This window comes from Rhinolophus sinicus, chromosome 14 (assembly GCF_057876585.1).
Source record: "Rhinolophus sinicus isolate RSI-liver-muscle chromosome 14, RSI-T2T, whole genome shotgun sequence".
Classification (NCBI taxonomy): Eukaryota; Metazoa; Chordata; class Mammalia; order Chiroptera; family Rhinolophidae; genus Rhinolophus; species Rhinolophus sinicus.
The window spans coordinates 52,590,985-52,612,868 of NC_142514.1; the positions used below are offsets into that span (position 1 = coordinate 52,590,985).

Here is a 21,884-nt window from a genome sequence, read left to right on the forward strand (position 1 = left end):
TAGAAATTTCGGTCAAATAAAAACATTATGGTGTGTCTTCATCCACCTTATTCATCGGATCTGGCACCATGTGACTTCTGGCTCTTCCCCAAAGTCAAAATGACATTGAAAGGTAAACATTTTGAATCAATTCAGGACATCCAGGCAGTCACAACAGAGCAATTAAAGACATTGATGAAAAAGGACTTCCAGAACTGCTACAGAAAGTGGCAAGAATGATGGGATAAGTGTGTTTGAAGCAAGAGGGGTGTTTTGAGGGGGATTAATGGCAATATGTCTTTTATTGTAATAATTTTTTTTTTTTTTTAAATTTAAACGTTCACCATATATTTTGATCTCACCTTTTATATGCATATAATACCCATGTGTGGAAAATTCCTTCCACTGTGAATAGCTGCCAGGAATGGACTATTTTTTTGGTTTTCTTTATTGAACATCTCATTCAACAGTTATTTATTGGTGCCAGAAACAGTGTTGAGGGGGCAGAGGAAAATGAACCCTTCAGTATGTAGGAGGGCAGAAAAATAAGTCTTCAGGATGGTGTGTTCAAGCACTCAGAGTTGAGAAACCATGGTGAATTCAGGAAACTGTGAGTATCTCTGAATGGGTGGGACACCAGATTAAGAATTTAAAAAGTCTGGAATAGTACTCAGCAAACAGGCAGAGGCCAGATCAAGAAGAGGTTATTATGCCACGTCAAGAGATTGACACAATACTGAAGGAATGGAAAGCCACAGAAGATTTTTAACCCGGATAGTGACAGTATCAAATTTGTATTTTGTAAAGATTACTCTGGAAGTTACATGGAGGAGCCTGGAAGTCAAATAAATGATTTGAATTTCAGCTGTAATTTTTGCCCATTACTTTGGTTCCGGTCTCTCTATTCTATTTTGTGCTCTATTTACCGTTCTTTCCACCAACACCACACTATCTAAATTATAATGATGGAATCCTCAAAATTTCTTCTTTAGGACAATTTTGAGTTGTCTTGACTTCTTCATTTTCCATGCCAAATTTAGAATCAGTTTATCAATTTTGACAAAACTGTCTGTTGGGATCTCAATTGGAATCATATTTAATTTTTAGATCAATTTGGGAACAATTAACATGTTCACTACATTTACAGTATTGAGTTTTCAGATCCAAATACACAGCATACCTCTCTATTCATTTAAGTCTCTTAAATTCCTTCCAATAAAATTTGTAATTTTTCCATAAAAGATTTACATATTTTCCCTAAGGTATAATTTTATATACATTTACAATTGTAAATGATTTCTTAAACATAATTACAGTTTCTGATTGTTGATGAATTATTCAGCATTACTGCTAAAACAATAACTTTAATAATTTTAACACAGATTCTTTTGACTATACATAGCTATCATCCACAAATAAAAGTTATATGTTATCTTTTTTTTCTTTTAAGTTCTTTTCTCTTTTATTTCTTTCTCTTTTTGTACTGCAATGGTAAGAACCTCTATTGAAATATTAAGAATGGGTGTTGATGGTCCTATCTTTTTATCTCATCTGAAGGGGACAGCATATAATTTTTAGTATTAATTAAAATGCTTGATGTAGAAATTTTACACATGCCTCTCATCAAGTTAACTAAGTCCCTTCTCTGCATAGTTCACTAAGATTTTACATAATTGATTTTTAGTTTTTTTTTCTTGAATCTATTGAAGTGTCTTTTAAAATATATTTTTAAAAACTTTTTTCAATAATTCTGAAAAAATTTTGAGCCATTTTTAAAAAGATTGCTTATTGTCCATTTCCCCATTCCCTGTAGCATGTTATTACAGAATTATATTATGCAAATTTTAGACATTTACACTCTGTTCTTCATTCTATCCACTGGTAATTAATAGTATTCAATAACTTCTCTAGGTCTTTCTTCCAATTCACTAATTCTCTCTTTAGCTATATCTATCCAATTTTTCTGGTTGTGGTGCTTTCAAATGTAATTATTATAATTTTCATATCTGGAATTTCTATGAGATTCTTATTCAAAATTGCTTATTTCTTACTCATATTCAAGCTTCACTCTGATTTATTTAAGCTTATATTTCTGAAAGTCAATACCTGAAGCTTTTAAGTTTATAATTCTTGTCTATCATTTTTGCTGATTGTCATTCATGTCTTATTGTTTCATTGTATGTTGTGTGATTTTTACCTATTTTGGACCAGAGTAAATTCAATTAAGCACTTCCAGTTTTTTTAAATCTTTTTTTAATAAAACTGACATATGTCTGCAAACTTATTTGTGGGTTAGTTGAGGTTATGTATTCTCAGAAGATAATTTTTTTCCATGATATTAGAACCAGGTGTGTGACAGGGAAGAATCCTTGGATCTCTTTTTTGAGACATATGGTATATTTTTCATTCATTCTTATATTATAGATCTAGCCCTTTGGGTTAGCTTTAGGCAGGAGAGGTCTCCTACAGTTTTAATAGGCCTTAATTTAAACTCCTGCTCTGTGAATTTCATAAAGTCATCAAAATGGGCAAAGTCTCAACAGTTCAGTAGATATTCTGAGGGAAAATAAAAGCTTTATACTTTCATATTTCCTAGTGGTCCTCAGCTAAATTAATTTTAATGATTATTAATTCAATTATCACACATTAATGATTGGTTTTTATACCACAATATATGTCCCCTCCCTAATTCTACAAGCATAGTCTATGTCCTACTGTTATTTAGTACTGTAGAGGAGAAATCTGAGAATAGTGTGAATTTTTTTAAAAGACTAAATTATTTTATATTTCAGTCATACATATGATTGAAATAAATGAACAGGATATATCTATGTTTGCAGGCTATACTGATATGTTTCCTTAGGGATTCTCCAGTGCTTAAAAGTTTTCTTCAACTATTTCTTTAAACATTGCTTCTTTAAAGTTCTTGTTTCTTCATAGGAACACCTGTAGTTAAGTTAAATATGAGTTCAGTGTCCTCCAAATCATGCATGTTTTATTTATTTTTTTATTTTTTCTATTTTTATTTTTTAATTAATTTTATTTGTGTAACATTGGTTAATAATATTATATACATTTCAGGTGTATAACATTATAATTCAACATCTTTATACTCTTTTACATGCTCACCACCCGAAGTCTAGTTTCATTCCATTACCATATATTTGGTCTCCTTTACTCACTTTGCCTTTCTCCCACCTCCTTCTCCTCTGATAAGACATGCTATTTTTAAATCGAGGTGCAGCATACATACTATAAAGTGCACAAGTTATAAATATACAGATTGATAATTTCTTATATTCTTATATTTGGCATAATAAGTCTGCCAAAATAAGCAAAACTAATCAATGGAGAAGCATTTTCTCTTTCATAGTTTCCATTTCTTTCACATTTTCATCTACATTCTGGAAGCATTTCTTTTTAGTTTTACCACCTATGTAGTTATCCCTAAACAGCATATTACTTTGTTTAGATTATTTTTGAACTTTATATAAACAATCTCATTTTACATAGATTTTTCTTTTTTTCTTTTGAGCTTAATATTATAGTTTTTATTTTCATCTAGACTGATTCACGTAAGATGTTATGTATTTACTTGTATTTATATACAGAACTCTATCATATACTCAACTTAGCGTTGATAAACCTATGGGTTGTTTTTAGTTTTGTTGATACTATAAAGATTGTCTCTATAAGCCTTCTTGTACGTGCCCTCTGGTTCATATGTTCCTCAAAGAGAGATTGCCAGGTTGTAGGGTATACATATGTTCAATTTTACTAGCTGATATAAAATTGTTTTCCTACATTATTGTTCCAATTCATATTTTCCTCAGTGGTATGTGAGGGTTCTTTCTGCAGTACATTCTCACAAAAATGTAATATTTTATGATTTCCAGTGTTGTTAAACTGTTCCTGTGAAATTATGTGATTATGATTTTAATTTGTATTTCCATCATAACAAAAAGGAGATTGGACATCTTTATATATGATCCAGTAGACTTTCTTCTGCTGTGAAATACCTATCATATGTCTCTTCATATATTATAGATTTTCTTGGCTCTTTTTCAATAGATTTTCTTTATATTTTCTGTGTATATAATCTTTGTTGGCTTTATGTATCTCAATATCCTTTTTAATTTGTTTTGTTTTCTTTGTGCTCTCTTTTATAAAAGAAGCTGTTAATTTTAATGTGGTATAATATGTGCCATTATCTTAATAGTTTTCATTTTCCTGTTTAGTTTAAGGAAACTTTCCCTACCAAGGATTGGAAAGATTGTCTCGTAGATTGTCTTTCAGAGGTTTTTTTTTTAATGATTTGCCTTCTACTATTACATCCTCAATTGATCTGGAATTGATTTTCTTTTGTTGTGAGGTAGAGTTTCATTTCCTTTTGTTTTTTCATTTATGAAAACTAATTGCTTCAAACCATTTGCTTAATGGTTTAGTTTTCCTCTACTGATCTACAATATCTTCTCTTTCATATATCAGAATTCTATACATGAATGGATGTGTTCAGGGGCTCTCTGTTCTGCTCTAGTTGTTTATTGTCCTATCACACTTTAAAATTGCAATAAAGTTATAATACATTTTGATATCTGGAAGGGCATCTTGCCCACCTAAATTTATTTTGTTTGAATTTTTATTGGAATTCTAATGAACCTGTATTTTGTTTTGAGGGCAATGACATCTCTAAAACATCTCTGAGTATGTTATACTTCTCCATTTAATTAGATCTTCTTTAATGCATTTAAATAATTTTATTTATATTTTGTTATATTTACCCTCAATACATTTATATGTTGTTGTGTTGTTGATATTCTAAATATTGTTAATTTTCTCAATAGGATTTGCTATTATTTTTGGTTTATAGAAGTAGAATTTAATCTGGTATATTGATTTTATATCTATTAATCATAATAAACTCATTTACTCTATTGATTTATCACTATACCCTTCTGGGTTTTGTATATAGAAAAATCACATCATCTTGGAATAACATCAGTTTTAATTCTTGTTTCTTCTAATTTTTTCCTGTTATTTTGTCCTAGCCTGGCTTGGGAAAGTAATGAAAGGGGTCATCCTTGTCTTAGCTGATGTTAAAGGAAATGCATTTACATTTCATCCATGTGTATAATTCTTGCTGTGGCTTTTTACTGATGCCCTTTGTCAGCTAACTGTATTTCTAGTTTGCAAAGAGATTTTGTAAAAAATTGTTTGATCAATTTGGATAGAACCATATTCTTTCTTAATACTATAATCCCTTTTTTCTTTAAGTATATTAACATTTTGTTAATATTCTATGAGGGATATTTGTAATAATTATGTTATTTGTATCTTATTTTGCAGTTTGTTTGTTTTTCTGCTTGCAGCTTGCTTTCTTTTTTGAGCTCAGGATTTTTGATTGAGAATTCATGCTTCTTGAACACCATTTATGGAAAATTGAGGCTTGTATTTAAAATGCCTTCCACAGAGAGTATTGCTTCTTCTTTTGTTAGGCATCCAAGTGGCCAGGAACCTTAGCACCACTTTAAGTTTTCTACCTAGCACTTGTTAGGCTCTAAGGAGTGTGAATTCAGCCCCAAATCTCCAGGAATGAACCTTGTGACTGGGGATTTTCAGAGAATATTTTTTTTCTTATAACCCCCTTCTCTTGCCCCATCACCGTGTATCAAGATGTGGATAAGCAGGTTGAGCTTTTTGTTTGTTTGTGTCTTGTTTCACCCCTAGTTTGTTTGTGTCCTGTTTCACCCCTTTATGGTTTTGTGATACCATTTTTTATAGTAGAAATGTCTTCTGGTTTAATATTATATTAAAAATGTTTCCTAACATTTTCTCCCTTTTTCTATAGCCAATCATTTAAATAATACATTTATCTTCAAGTTTTTAAAAATGTGTCGTTTTTTTTTATTGTTCTAGTATATATTTGCATGTTTGTTTAGGGTTCCCCCACCCCATCTTTTGCTATGCAGAGTTCTGATTTAAACTGATGCTTCCCAGCACACAGGTATGCAGTTTGTAAATATACCACTCACTGCCTTCCTGATTTCTCGTTGGATGTGTTTCCCAGGCCAAGTGCAGAGCATGTTTGTTCAAAACTATCCTCCCCTTGATACTAAGGGTCCTTATTACTTTAATTACATTTACTTTTAAATCTTAGCTCTAGAAATCATATCCCTCCCTGTCTCTCTCTATTGATATATATCCGTATAGATATATAGATATAGATATACAGTTATGTAGATATATACTCTATATATGCATTTAAAATATATAATTACATATAATAATCTATATATTACATACAATTACATATAATAATATATACATATAATATATAATTACATATTATATACAATATGTAATATCATATAATTAATAATATATAATATATTGTTAAATATATAATATATGTATATACATAATATGTAATTATACATTTTAAATATACCCCTCACAGACCTGGCCTTTCCCCTGGATGATCAGCAACCCCAAGGCGGCAGAGGACAGTACCCAGACCTGACTAATAGTCACATAGTCCAGACTACTGACTGGCTAAAGAAAACATCTTGAACTAACTTATTTTCAGTTCCTGAGCCCTAAGGTAGAACAATCCTCTGGTTATTTGCTCATGAGACCAGACACTAGGATGCCAGAAAAGACCTCAAAGCTGCCCTCAAAACCTGAAGAAATGATTTATTACCCTTATCTCACCTCCGACCATTCAGCTGCTAGCACAACCTTGAACCCTTAAACCAGTGTCTTATCAACATTAATATCAACATTAATATTAGTATGTGATATTACTGTCAAAATTTCAGAGAAAATTTCACACTTTTTTCCCCCTCAATTGAATTTTGAATCTATGCACACACACATACACACACACAACACTTACTTAGGGTTTTCAATTTAGGGGTATTGACACATGGTTTTATAAAAAATGAGATTATATCACAAAAGTAAGTTACATTAAAAAAATTATCTAAGAAATTCTTCTCATATGTAAAATCCCATTAATTAGACAGAACTAAGGATGTCATTTGCAGATGCCTAGTCATTTACTGATTTTTCTATCTGAACTGTTATTTGGCACTTGTATAGAAAGCAGAAAAGTGTCATGGAAAAAAATCTTAGCGATCTTACAGTAGCAATATCTTTTCCAATGTAATTATTATCATTATCTCTAGATAAACACCATTTGAATGAACACTATTTGCTAAAATTTTCTGTAGAGGGAAAAATGGATTCTGAATGCATATTCATCTGGCTTTGCACCCTATTTTTTCTTCTAACTAAACTTACCTTAGACAAATGACTTTTACCCCATTAAGGCTCAATTGCCTATATGTAAATGAAAATATTTTCTTCTAAACTATCAAAAATCTAATGAGGGCAATATATGAGTAGATTGCAGCATATCCTGTATACAGCATGTTCTCAATAAATACCTTTCATTTAGCGAATACTATAGTAGTTCCAGAAATGTTATGTGAGGATGTCTCATGGACTTTGACATCCTGAAAAATAATTATTTATTTAGAAAACTGTTTTCATACTAAGTTGCCATTTGAATTTTCACTCTCATACATGTCCAGAGGAGTTTCTCTGATGCCACATGATGTGTGAAGACCTCATTTCTCTGACCGATAAATGAAATCTGCTTTTGTGTTTATGGGTTTTTGTTTGTTTGTTTATTTCAGTTCTAATTTCAAATTTTGGAAATCTGATGTAATCTATCTTGATTTTTTTTTTTCATTTTCGTTTTTAATTTTAAATGTAAGAAATAAGAAGAGATACAATCTATACAACCAAAAGCTCTTTGGCGATCTCAATAATTTTTAGGATTGTTAAAGGGTTATGAGATCAACAATCTGAGAGCAGCTATGCTATCATCTGAAACACAGGGTCCTGCAGATGTACTGATGCAGCTCCCAATAGTGAACACTGTGAGTATGAGGGGATGTTTCATTAGAATGCACTATGACCACATGGCAGGAAGAGCAGAGTAGTGAATCGTAAACATAAAACAAACAGAATGTTCTAAATAAAACCTTATCATTTGCATTGTACCTGTGAAAACTATAATTGTTTAATGTTCCCAGAACAGCATTATTTTTTGTTTTGTTTTTGTTTTGTTTTTTTTGGTTCCATTTGTATTTGTTTTTTGCACTGTGGTTAACTTTACTGTGTAGCAGCAAGCAGGCAGGATGCATGATACCGACACTTCATTACGTTCACTATTAAATAAAAACTCTTATTTCAGACAATAAGTGAACAAACCTATTTTGAGTGCAGCATCATTCCCAAAGATTAATTATTGTGATTGTTTTATCTATTCACTCAGAATCCTAATTTTCTTGGTTCTTCACTTTATTTCAGTGTCAGCCATTCTGACAGCTAGCAGCAGCGTATGTTCTGGTTTTTCAAATCTTTCCCTCATTACAAGTAGCAATGCTGTCTCGTTACCCTTCAGACTACACTCTCTTTGGAGATTATACTCTCTGAAAGTCTTTGGAGATTACACAGTTTACTGAAAATAATTAAATTCCATTTTTGATTTACATGGAGGCAGGCTGGTATAATGAAATAGCCTCAGACCTAGAATCAGGATATCAGGATTCCATTCTCAGTACTTCTGTGAACTCTCTGACCTAATTTCTAAAGCTACCAAAACCCAAATGCATACATCGATAATATAAAGGGATTTGGGTGATTTTACAATCTTTATTAACTATAGAATTTCGTATGTGCTTGTTATTTATTTATTTATTTATTTATTTATTTATTTATTCAACCATCAAACATTTATTACCAGGTACTATGCTAGGTATTAGGAGTACTGATAATCTGCAGTAAGCCTTTTCATGTAATTAAGTTAGTGATTCCTTATTCTTCCACTTAATAGTTGAAAAAAATAAAGCAAAACAAAAATTGACACACACAAAGCTTAATTTGACCCCACTCTCATAATACCTTGAAGTGGCAGAGCTAGGATTCAAAGCCAGAGTGACCACCTCCAGAGCCTGTCCTTGTAACCACTGTGCACACTGCCTGAAGCACAAAAGTAAGAGGAATCTCCCTCTTTAAAAAGCTCACAGGCCACAAAACAAAAACTGAAGAAGGTAGAAATGTAAACAAATAGGGTGATGTGACCAATGCTCCACAGTGATGATTACATTATAGAAAGTCATTTGCCTGTGCTAGTCACTCTGCTGTTTTACATATATTATGACACTTAAGCATCAGCACAAATTTTCATGGTGGCTATGATTATCTCTGGTTTTTCATGTAAGGCAACCGAACCCCTGATAAGTTCTCTAATTTTCCCAATATTCCATAGTTAATCAGTGATTGAGCTGGGAATAGGCGTCATGTTTGTCTGATTCCAAATCCTGTTTTTGTTACCCTGTGTCACACTCCATTGCATAAACACCATTCCTACTTTGAAATTCTCTGAAATTTATTTCTCCATTGTTGTACTTAATTATTTTCATAAAATTAAAATTCCTTGAAGTAAAAATAAAAAATTATGCCCAAATTTGCCAACAATGCTTGAGTACAAAATTATTAGTGTTAATAACATCTCAAAGAATTCACAAAGCAAAAGAATTAGATTACCTAGAATCAATAGACACTGAAGCCAAACAGTCATTTTAAACCTTTGCTTCCTGCCTCCTGGTTCCTGCAATCCCTACAAACTTTCACACTTGGATCAGAGAAACACATCAGAATCTCAGAATTGGGAGATACCATAGAGATGCTTTTCACGTTTTACAAATAGGTGAATTAATCCCTGTAAATTGAAGTCCTTTCTCTAAAGTTATATAAACAGTTAAGTAACTGAATTAAAAATAGAATTCCAATCTTCTGCTTTTCTGTCTCATACTCATTATCCAGTCATCTCCTAATATAAGTGTTTACTAAAACCTAGTAAAATCTCAAAAAATTTTACCCATTTCTTTATAAGTAAATATAATATAGACTAATTCAGTAGGAAGAGTGGTTTTTCAGGACTCTGTATATTTAAAATGTTTCCAAGATGATTAAAAAATTCATTGCTAATCTTACTATATACATATCTTTCAAAAATTGGTTTAGTATTATTATATATGTGGCTAGAAATAAGGGGAAGGGAGGAAAAATACAATGAGAAAGAGTACTAATGGGCAAGAAACAGATAATGAATACATAAATAAGGAATGGCGGGGTGGGGGGGTGGGGGCAGGCCTAGCAAGCTCAGATGTGCAAAAAGGAAGTTTTTCCACAATTTGGACCCTTTTGTTCCAAATGTATCTACCACAACTCTTCTATATATTACCTTTGCTTATCCCATTTTCACCATACTTTTCCCCTAATCACTCTACCATCACTCCCTTCACACACATCTGTACATGCACAAAAAACATACAAATATGGTCATTAGAAGACATACTCATAAGAATACTTGACAATTCCTGTGAAGTTTAATCTTAATGATATGGAAAAGACCCAAAAAGATTAATTCAGCGTTGCTCCCATTCTATGAATAGCTCTTAAGTGTTCAGTTAAAAAGAACTGAATTCCATAAATTATCTTGCTTGATATACATGCTCACTGAAGAAATATGCTGATAAAGTTTGACTTAGATAAATACAGGTTTATAAACTGCATGTTTGTGCAAGATTTGAACTTTCAAGATCAGTTTGAAGAATATATTCATAAGAAGCCACCCTGATGTTTTCAGAGTTTGGCAGTTTGACATCTTACTAGAGCATGGATCTAGATGAATACACACCATCAGAGAAGTGCATATATATGTTTATGACTATATAGTTGTTTTGTCTTTCCTTACTTCACCCCTTTTCTTTAGTCTGGCATAGAAGGATTTTCTACCTAGAGCATTTAACCCTGTTAGAAATTGCTTTCTTACTGCTAGCTGATGGTCAGGCTCTATTTTACCCATTACTTTATACCTAGAAAAAACTATAAACGAAACAAAATAAATGACTCAACATTTTGCTCATGTGTTAAAACAAGAACATTGTTTCATCTTTCACTTAAAAAAAAAAGAAGGATAAAAAATGAACATATGGTTCCTGCAGATGCATTTTGATATTCCATGAACAAAAGGGTGAAAAATTATTCATAGACTTTTAACATTAAAACATCTCTCAAAACCCAAATAAAAGTATGGGAGGATACATTTAAATTAAATTGGGTAGCAGACTCATTAAGTAAAAATAACCTCGGCACACTAGTCATTAATTGAAGTGTATGTCTAAGATTTAAAACAAAGGACTGATTATGTCTCCCTCAGTAGAAGAAATCATGTATTCCTTAACTGCATGTTTAATAACACAGTTTTACTTCAACTCAGGGATTATATAAACCATACAATTAAGTCTGAACTATTTATACCATGAAAGTCCCAAGGTGAAAAGAAAAGGTTTAATTCTTAGATTTTTATGCTGTGCTATTGAGGAGAAATGATTTATTTAAAAATATATTTTCTGGGCAATTATCCATATGTTTCTAATATTCAGTGTTCAATACCTGTAGGGATTTTCCTTCAAATTTCTTAACTCATCATATCTTTTAGCTGGATATCATTTTAATCCTTTCCTTTGTCCTTGCCATAACAAAACAGAAATCTTCCAAGTGTACTCCATGAATGGAGGAAATAAAACTATTTAAATACATTCCTTTGATATTCAGATGCATCCCCGACAAGTTCTATCATCTCAAAGTTATTCTTTGATGGATAACTTTGTGCTGGATCTATGTCTGCCTATGAAAATTCATGAACTCCCATCTAATCTGGCCTCACCTTCCTCTAAAGTACCCACATTCCTTTCTGTTTATCTTTTTGGTCTCCTCCAGCTCACCGCAGCCTGATAACTCAAGCAGTGTCTTGTCCCCTAATTTCTGTGGGGCTAAGAAAATGCTGCTGCTTCTATCTTGGAGGTCTCGCTCTTCCCTTTGGTTTCTCCTTTTTAAAATAAAAATATCTGTGGAATTCAGTTTTGTCCTTCAGACACTAGCAGGGTCAAGGCCTCTTAGAAGCTTTCCATGATACCCCAAGGCTGGGTTTGATGCCTGTCTTATAGCCTTGTGTAGCATAGCACCTGATGGTTGGTTTCTCAAAGCACTTGTCAGACTGTAGTATAATTATGTGTTTCTTTAGTATTTTTCCTTTCCTAGATTGTGAACTTGAAGACCAGTATCCCAGATCCTAACACCTTGATAGTCTCATGGTAAGCAACAAGTAAATAGGTAAATAAATACATATATAAATATAGATTTACTGAAGGGCCTCAGGATTACTGTAGAAATGGCATATAAATTCGTACTTTATTTAGAAGACAACAATATGCATTATTTATGCCCTGAGTTGTTCCAAAGAAGTGTTAATTACCTTATAAAGAATATAAAATATAGGAGAGTAGCCTAAATTATAAGCAGATGGGAAAGATGAGGTAAATGGAAAGTAAAGATAGGGCATAAAATGGAGCCAGAAATAAAAGGTAAGGTGATCATTACGAATTCACATAACACCATTTTTCTTCTGGTCCCCATTCCAACTCTGAATGTAGAGATTTTCTCTTTATGTAAGGGATAGCTACTTGTAATATGCAATTTCTTCTAGTCTTAATTCTGACATGCCTGCCTAATTTGCCCAAGGTTTTGGAGAAAACTTTATAATAGCCAAAGAAAACTGGTCATTTCCTTAGAAGCCTCCTCCTCCTCCTCCTACCTCTCCCCAGTGGCTCCTCATTTCAGGCTTTGATACAATTGCACTAAGTTATACATATTGGTGCATTCTACATATTTGGAGCTAGTTATATTGAAAAGGAAAGTGTACATTTGCATAAATATGTATCAGATGCAAAATAATGCACAAATATGAGCCTGTGATATTGTATAAAAACTTAGTTTACAGTGCATCCAAAATGTATCTTTACTGTCTGACCATAGGAAAAAATACTCAGTTCTTTTTTCACTGGAAATTGAGTGAGCAAAAGAATTTCTCATACCAAGTAGAATGATCAAAACATAAATCTGACTGTCATGAGTGAAAACTGAAATAATATCTGGAACTCTTTTTATATTAATCTTCTTGACTTTGTATTTGTTATGGTTCATTAATACCTTATGTTATTCATGTCTGTTTTGTTCTTGAAAATCAGGGAAGTTATCAAATGTTTTAATTTCCTTGAACCTCAATTTTCTTATCTATAAAAAAATCAGTGCTTCCCTTCTCTGAGTGAAAACACTATCTTTATGTTAGTTACCTTTAGGTGAGTTATCTTTAGGTTAGTTATCTATAGGTTATCTTTATTGAATACACCTGAAAATTTTGGTTAAAAAAATGGTATCAGAAGTAACTTAGTAAACATACCATTTACTTATTGTCCAGGGAGAATGAAAAATGTAATTGTGGAGCAAACCTAGTATCTCCTTCCTGTTCTGTCTAGTAGAATAATTCACTTAAAGAATGCTCATCTTTTAAAATAATTAATTCACTCAATGACTGTTTTTTTGGTTGCCTCCTATGGACCAGGTGCTGCTTAACAGGAACGCATCATTGTACAAAGGAAAGGAAGACCCCTTACTGCATAGAACTTACATTCTAGAGTAAATGCACATGCATGCACTTGTGCGCAGAGAGAGAGAGAGAGAGAGAGAGAGAGAGAGAGAGAGAGAGAGAGAGAGAGAGAAAGAGAAACCAACAGCCCGATTTATATAAAATAAGTTTACACCAATCATTTCACTAAACTGCTGTTTAATTAAATTGAATACAAATTCACACAAAGTGCTATAATAAGTATGAAGTATGTGGCAAATATGATGTTATTTATTTATTGTATGCATATGTTTCATATATAGTGAATGTGCCAGACGTGTGAGACGAATGGTAAAACATTACACATTTCTAACTTGCAGGGAACCTAACTCTGTCTCTCTTCAATTGATTTACCACATAACTAAATCTACCAGAGCTTATGAAAACTTATTACATTTCATCTTGAACCCTACTTGGGAAAAAGGACAGAGTTTCTCTTTAAATTGTAAGTCACAAAGCTATGGCGGTTCTATAAGCACTATCAATATCAATTAATAACAATGAAAAGGAGGGCTGCCTTGAATGTGTCATGGTCCCCTTCAGGTTAGCAGGGGATGTACAGCCTGTGCTGGTAACAGACCCAAGTGCTCAAGTTTTGGCTTTGACGAACTAAAGTTTGTTCAGCTGGCTTTGGCTAATTTCCTCTGGGAAATCAGCTCAGTAAAATCCACAGATAGTACTCAGTTTTTGACATTCAAAGGGGCAAGTTCACACAAAATTAACACTTTTAAACATCCTTATAACCAGGAACATATACACACCTAATAAGACTTAGATGCTGCTGGCATATGTGTGATGTAAATTTCCAAATAAAGGCAAAATTTAGTTCTTGACAAATCTCATCTCTTACATAAAATACTGATTCAAGACAGGTGAATGTAATTGATCAATCAGTATTAAATACAATTCTTTCTGGCACATTTAGAAAAATGTGAGCTATCATAGGTATAATTTGGGAAGGAACAGAGATAAAATTGATTGTTTAAAATCATTACAAATGCTGCGGGGTCCATTTTTTAGTGTAAGCTACATTACTATCATGTGTGTATCGCAATGTCCATGTAGGACTGCCCTTTAAAATTAGTTCTTAAAAAAGGTTTTCTGTGTTCTGATTTTAAAAGTATCTCCTTAACTTTCTTGTTTTCACTTTTCCCTTTTTGTTTCCTGTTTTCCTTCTTAAGTTAAAGTTGGTTAACAAAGTCTTCTTTCCTACCTATCATTAGATGTCTGACACCCTACCAAAGCCACTGAAGCATGCTTTTCTCACTGATGAAATGTGTCTGGGCTCTGCTTTAAAGTTTTCTGCTCCCATCCTGTGTTGGAAAACAATTCCCCGTGGGTCTCTTGTGTTTCTGCATGTCTTGTGAGCAGAGGCACTGACAGCTTTTGTTCCTGACTATCTTTTCAAGGATGCTTGTATAGTGAAAAGTCTGAAAGACAGAAGTAGTTCTCCCTATGGAGCAAAGGGCAGGTTTGTTTACAGTCCAGTATAATAAAGATAATTTCTCCCTCTGCGGCAAAGGGCAGCTTTGCTTGCTGCCATTAAATAAAATAAATCCAGTTTTCTAAGCGCAGGGAGCCTCAGTGATGGCATAAACCTACTGTGTGTGTGGGTGTCACCTAAGCCTCATCGTACAACCTTGTAGTAATTGGGGCTTGAGGAACTGATGCAAGGAGATGACAATAGTTTGGCTACTGTTATTGCTATGAGTAATAAACTGCCCTTTGTCTCTGCCTTCTGCCAGCGTCCACAAAAATGTGGCATATTCTTCACAGTTCTTGACATTGTTTTCTCCCAGTTTCTGTTGTTCTGTTTTATATAAAGAATCGGGTTTCCACCCAGATCCTAGAGAAGATGACTCATTGGTTGGTCATCTAAATCATTTTTCAATTCAGTTTCTGTCCAAATTTCTGCCTCCCTCGTTGACCTTTCCCACTCTAAGTTCCCCACTTGTCCAGAACAAAAACAAAACAGAGTTAGATTGAATACTGAGTGCCAATGAACTAAAGTCAGAGGGATAAGAAGGATAAAAAAGAAAGTGTGAATACAAAGGGAAGTATGGATTATACACAGAGTGCGGGCTCATGAGAATCCTGATAGCACTTATATTTTTAAGTCTATACTCTGTGGAGACATCATTTTAGAGACTGACTTGATCTGAGGGTTTGAGAGTGGGCTGCCATGTTGGCCTGGGTGCCTTGCTAATTTGACGGTTTGACTCTACCTTTTCATTTTTTTGGCTCACTGTTAAAAATACTACTTCCTCCTACTTCTGTTTCTCATCTCCCTTCCTGACAGCAAGCAATAAAATCAGTAGACTCATATTCTGATAAATATGGTTTTTAATTACTTATTACTTCTAATTTCAGAGAGTTCCAGAGGGATGAGCAACGGCTCTCTGCAACAAGAGGCCTGAGAATCAATGACAACTTATAAATGTAGATTTCCAAGCCCTATACCCCAAGGATTTTGATTCAGTAGGGTTGATGTGAGACAGAGACATTTTCTAATTTTAATGAGCTTCTTGGGTGAATCTCCTACAGTTTGTCTGCAGAACATTATATGAGAAACTCTGCACCCAAAACTGCCTCTTGATCTATATTATGCACATTTGCTTAGTCCAACAGAGATAGTTCAACCCCAAATGTATAGATTAGTCACTGATAAATGTTAGTTGATGACAGTGATTTTCTTTGGCCGATGCTCAACTGCCAGGAGTGTTTTGATAGTTGCTTTTGGCCCATGAAACTGAAAGACTCATATTAATAAGAAAAAAAAACCTGTTTTGTTTTAGAATTTTGGGACAGTTTCTTCCATTCTATGGTATAATACTATGTATGCATTATTAGCAATGGCCATCTATAAGAACATATATAAATGGAGTAAAAAAAATAGCTAAACACTCTTGGTAAAATTACTATCCCAAAAGTACTTTATTTGGGTAAGTTAGGCAATGGGAACATATTTGAGAGATAGACTAAATGGTTACTTTTTAAAAGTAAAGACTATTGCTTGCTGTTGAGACCCTAAAATACAAAAATAGGATGTTAATGAAAAAATGTCCTACATCAGTGTCTTGGGATGCATTCAGAGAAAGGGAGAAACATGATAACATTGATAGTCTGCATGTATCTCTTACTATTCTAACTTCCTAATAATGATGTTTATAGGAACATTCCTCATTTTCTCAATATTTTCCAAAGTAATAAAAGACCCCGGATAGCCTCGGCAATCTTGAGAAATAAGAACAAAGTGGGAGGTATTATGATACCTGATATCAAATTATACTACAAGGCTACAGTAATCAAAACAGCATGGTATTGGCATAAAAACAGACACATAGATCAATGGAACAGAATAGAAATCCCAGAAAGTCCATACTTACATGGTCATTTAATCTACAACAATGGAAGTAAGAATCATTGGTGGGGTAAAGACAGTCTATTCAATAAATGGTGTTGGGAAACCTGGACAGACACATCCAAAAAAATGAAGCTGGACCACCTTCTTACACTATATACAAGAATAAATTCAAAATGGCTTAAAGACTTACATGTAAGATCTGAAACCATAAAATTCTTAGAAGAAAATATTGGAAGAAACTTCACAGACATTACCTGGAGTAAGATTTTTACTGATATATCCCCTCAGGCAAGGGAAGTAAGAGAAAAAATAAACATGTAGGATTATATCAAACTAAAAAGCTTTTTCACAGCAAAGGAAACCATCAATAAAACAAAAAGGGATCCTACTGAATGGGAAAAGATATTTGCCAATGATATATCCGATAAGGGGTTAAATCCCAAATTTATAAAAAACTCACTCAATTCAACTCCAAAAAAACAAACAACCCAATTAAAAAATGGGTCGAGGACATGAAGAAACATTTTTCTAAAAAGGACATACAGATGGCAAACAGACATGAAAAAATGTTCAGCCTCACTAGTCATTAGAGAAATGCAAATAAAAACCACAAAGAGATACTACCTCACCCCAGTCAAAATGGCTATCATCAATAAATCAATAAACAACAAGTGCTGGTGTGGATGTGGAGAAAAGGGAACTCTTGTGCACTGTTGGTGGGATTGCAGATTGGTGCAGCCACTATGGAAAACAATATGGAGGTATCTCAAAAATCTGAAAATGGAACTACCTTATGATCCAGCAATTCCACTCCTAGGTATCTATCCAGCAAAATCCAAAACTCTAATTAAAAAAAATGTATGCTCCCCTAGGTTTATTGCAGCACTATACATAATTACCAAGACATGGAAACAACCAAACTGTCCATCAGTAGACGACTGGATTAAGAAGCTGTGGTAAATTTATACACTGGAGTATTACGCAGCCATAAAAAAATGAAATCTTACCATTTGCAACAATATGGATGGACCTAGAGAACATTATGCTAAGTGAAATAAGTCAGACAGAAAGACAAATAGCATATGATCTCACTTACATGTGGAATCTAAAGAAAAGAATAAATGAATAAACTAATCAGAAAGTCTCAGAGACATAGAAGAAAAACTGAGGGTTGCTAGATGGCTTGGCGGGTGGGGATAAGGGGGAAGGTGAGGGGATTAGAAAGCACAGTCGGTAACCACAATATTGCCACAGGGATGTGAAAGTCAATTTGAAGAATGCAATCAATAATGTTGTAAAGGTTTTGTAGGGTATCTGATAAACACTTGTCTCATTAGGGAGACCACCTCAGGGATGATGTAGATGCCTGATCACTGTACTGTATACCTGAAGCTGAACAATAACGAATGTCAACTACAATTTTATATATATATATAAACCATATATATATATATATATATATATATATATATATATATATATATATGGTTACAAGAAGCGGAGTACAGCATTAGGAATAGAGACAGTGGAAACGTAATGGCTGTGTGCGATGTCAGAGGGGTAGTGGGTGGGGGAAGCGGTTGTCACTGTGTGAGGGATATAAATGATAAATGCCTAACTATTAAAACAATATTTTCCAAAGTAAATAGAATTAAATAACCTAAGTAATAGGAGCATTACAGTAACAGCATTTTTCTTTGAGTACAGACCAGTATACTTCATTTCCATCAGTTTTGATGAAAAGTTTCACTTAAATTTAGTCAAAATATACTCCAGGTGAAACCTATGAAAATGAAGAAACCATCATGTGCCTACAGTGCTTTAGAGATAAGGATACCACAGTTTAGAATGCCAGGGACTAGGATGATATTGGAAACATTTCCATCTGCCCATTAAACTGAATTATTGTGGGATTATTTGGATCAACTGATGTTACATAAACAATCTGACCAATATTCTAACATATGCACATTTTCACTATCAACAGGCGGTCTTTATCAATAGACAGACCACCTCTTAAAAAAATCAGCAACATACATTTCAGACAGTATTTTTCAGGTGGTTTATCTTTTCTCTGAGGTAATATTGATAAAAGGTGATGGGACTTACAGTTTACGACAACTTTTACTTTTTTCACATCTGGGAACGACACGTCATTTTCTGCACTGCATTCGTATTCTCCAGCCTGGTCCCTGGTAATTCCATAAATGTCCAAATATTGTCCATTTTCAAATGGTTTTGCTGCAAGAAAAAAAGTACAGCACGTTTAACTGGAGCCACATGAGGCTTCATACAAGTAAAACAACAATCTCATGCCTTCCTATTAGATATCGCTGACAAAACAATTCCAAATGAAACTGGGGAATTATTAAACCCTTTGTTCTCCTATGTTCAGAGGACAAGTCAGAGAGAAAAGCAGAAACCGAACAAGGGATACTATAACAACTGTTTCCCCAGAAGAGGATATACATGTGTTCTTTTTAATTGATTGTGGTCTCCTCGCCGCATCACACATCAAATAGAACTCTGCACATTTCTGTAACTGAGTTCAACAACCTCCTAGCAGTGTAGGTGAAATTCTCTAATGTGAGTTGGTGTGTGTTGACTTTTACACACTGTAAGCTAGCAGCATCACGCGTAACCTAACTAAATGTTACTTTTCTGTTGGGGAAATCTCATACTCATTATGAAGGTTTCAAGCCAGATGGATTGATAAATATACAAAGATACATTAAACCATTGCCATGTTTCACTTTCCAAAATTATTAATGTTTCCAAAAGAGGTACACTGCATATACTATATATAACTCACCCAATAAACCTCAGAAAAAAAGCTTTATGACTCTCAAACTAAAAGTGAGTAGTTGTAAAAACCAACTAAAGTATCTTTATTTTCTAATATTCAAGGGAAAACATTATTTTTGACTAAAAATAGCAGATTCAAAACACAAAAGCATAATCGCAGATGAAAGAATATCCTGAAATGAGATTTGAAAAAAGACTCTTTCTGAAGTAGTAGAATTTTTATTTATTTGAAAGCAGATAATCATTGGGCAGGAAAAGTCCTATTCTCAGAGATATGGCAAAGGACCTATGTGAATTTCCTTAGGGAGCACCTTTTTCCCTCCTGGTACAGGTCTTGAAAAATCACATTGCAAGACATACCAAAGAGAACTGGAAAATGAAACAATGACTGCATTAAATAGTTTGTTTTCAAAATCAACCTTTTGTTTTTATCTCATTCTGTCACCTAAACTATTATAACAATGTTGACATTACAAATAGGGAATAGAGTCAGTGGAGTTGTAACAGCTACATATTGTATCAGAGAGGTAGTAGATTGGGGGAGGAGGTTATCACTTTGTGAGGGGTATACATTTCTAACTAGTACATTGTTTCGTACACCTGAAACTAATTTAAAAAAAAAGAAAAAGAAATGTGAACTGTATTATTAAAAAACAACGAAAAAAAACAACAACAAACTAGTAAGAAAATTGAAGTTTATACTGTGTATCCCTGAAAATAAGACCTAGCTGGACAATCAGCTGTAATGCGTCTTTTGGAACAAAAGCCAGGTATTATATTATATTATATTATAGGTATTATATTATATTATATTATATTATATTATATTAAATAATATATAAAACCTGGTCTTATATTTCATTATATTATATAAGAGCCAGTCTTATTTTCTAATATTAATTTTTATTATTTAATTAATATATTTAATTAATATATTAATTTTTGCTCCAAAATACACATTAGAGCTGATGGTCCAGCTAGGTCTTATTTTCGAGGAAACATGGTATAAACAAAACAAATTGAAATTTATTTATGGTACTACAATCTAAAATCCATGTCATTTAAAATTTATTTTTCTTTCCTGCGGGCTCCATTATCTGGGCCTATATCAACTGCCACACTGTCTGTCTTCCAGGCAACTATGACTTTGTTAATCTCAACCTAGAGTGTTTAGGATATAAATGATTAAGTTGTTTCTTCATTTTTTCTGGCTGATCTCAAGTTATAGATAGGGAGAGTTATATTTCTTAGATGGTGGTTGGTTTATAAGCTATTTCAGGTGTAAGAAGTACGCTTACAAAAGCATCACTTGTCTCCAAAGTTCATATTCTAAAAATCTGATTTTATAATCATTTTTTTCAGTTTAACCTAGTGGCCTTATCTGACTGAATATACAAGTATAATGGTGATTTTCTATTGTTCCCTTTTATTTCTCTTATTTTCACCCTTTCAATGAAGATATAATTTAGGCTTAAATGTATTTGTAAAAACTATTGGAATATAAGGATGACAAATTCCTTATTAACATCCAGGAATTTTTAAAGTACAACTTGAATTATAAAGGACAATATTAAATGGAAATTAAAGCATGGAAGAAATGACATACTATATTAAAATTAAATAACCTAGTTGAGCAGTACAAATGAAGCCAATCACAAGTTAAAAGGCATACTATTGCAAAACTTTGTAAAAACAAATGTATTAGGGTTTAACTTATTTTCAATATTAAAATGTTACTTGAATATTCCTATTTTGTGTACTGACATAATTTTGAGAAATTGTATCCCACAAAATGCATCCTTTGGTTAATAGGCGTGCATTATACCTATGTGAATAATCAAGTGTTATCTAATTCTTAAATAAAGCACTAAACATGGCATGTATGAGTTTATGTATTTTTTTGCCATTTAAACATTGCAAACATATGACCAATTGTTCTTAAAGTATTGAAAGATAGGAAGAAGAACATTAGATTTGTATGTCTACCAGAAACAAAAAGTATAACGAAAAGAGAATCAGTAAGTTCCAGAACTTAAGGAAGAAGGAAGAGTTTTTCTCTCTCTCTTAAATGGGTAAATGGCAGGCTCTGAAATATTGAGAGCCACTACAAGATGACGCATAACAAAAATGTCA

General features: G+C 33.0%; 1 protein-coding gene across 2 annotated transcripts in view; it reads right to left on the bottom strand.

Annotated features, from left to right (window-relative positions):
• NEGR1 (neuronal growth regulator 1) overlaps nucleotides 1-21,884 on the bottom strand; it is an 840,333-nt gene that overhangs the window by 263,370 nt on the left and 555,079 nt on the right. For both annotated transcript variants that reach the window (XM_074334947.2, XM_074334948.2), the window contains exon 4: nucleotides 19,056-19,187. In XM_074334947.2, coding sequence (XP_074191048.1) covers nucleotides 19,056-19,187 — 132 coding nt within the window. The remainder of the gene's footprint in view (nucleotides 1-19,055; nucleotides 19,188-21,884) is intronic.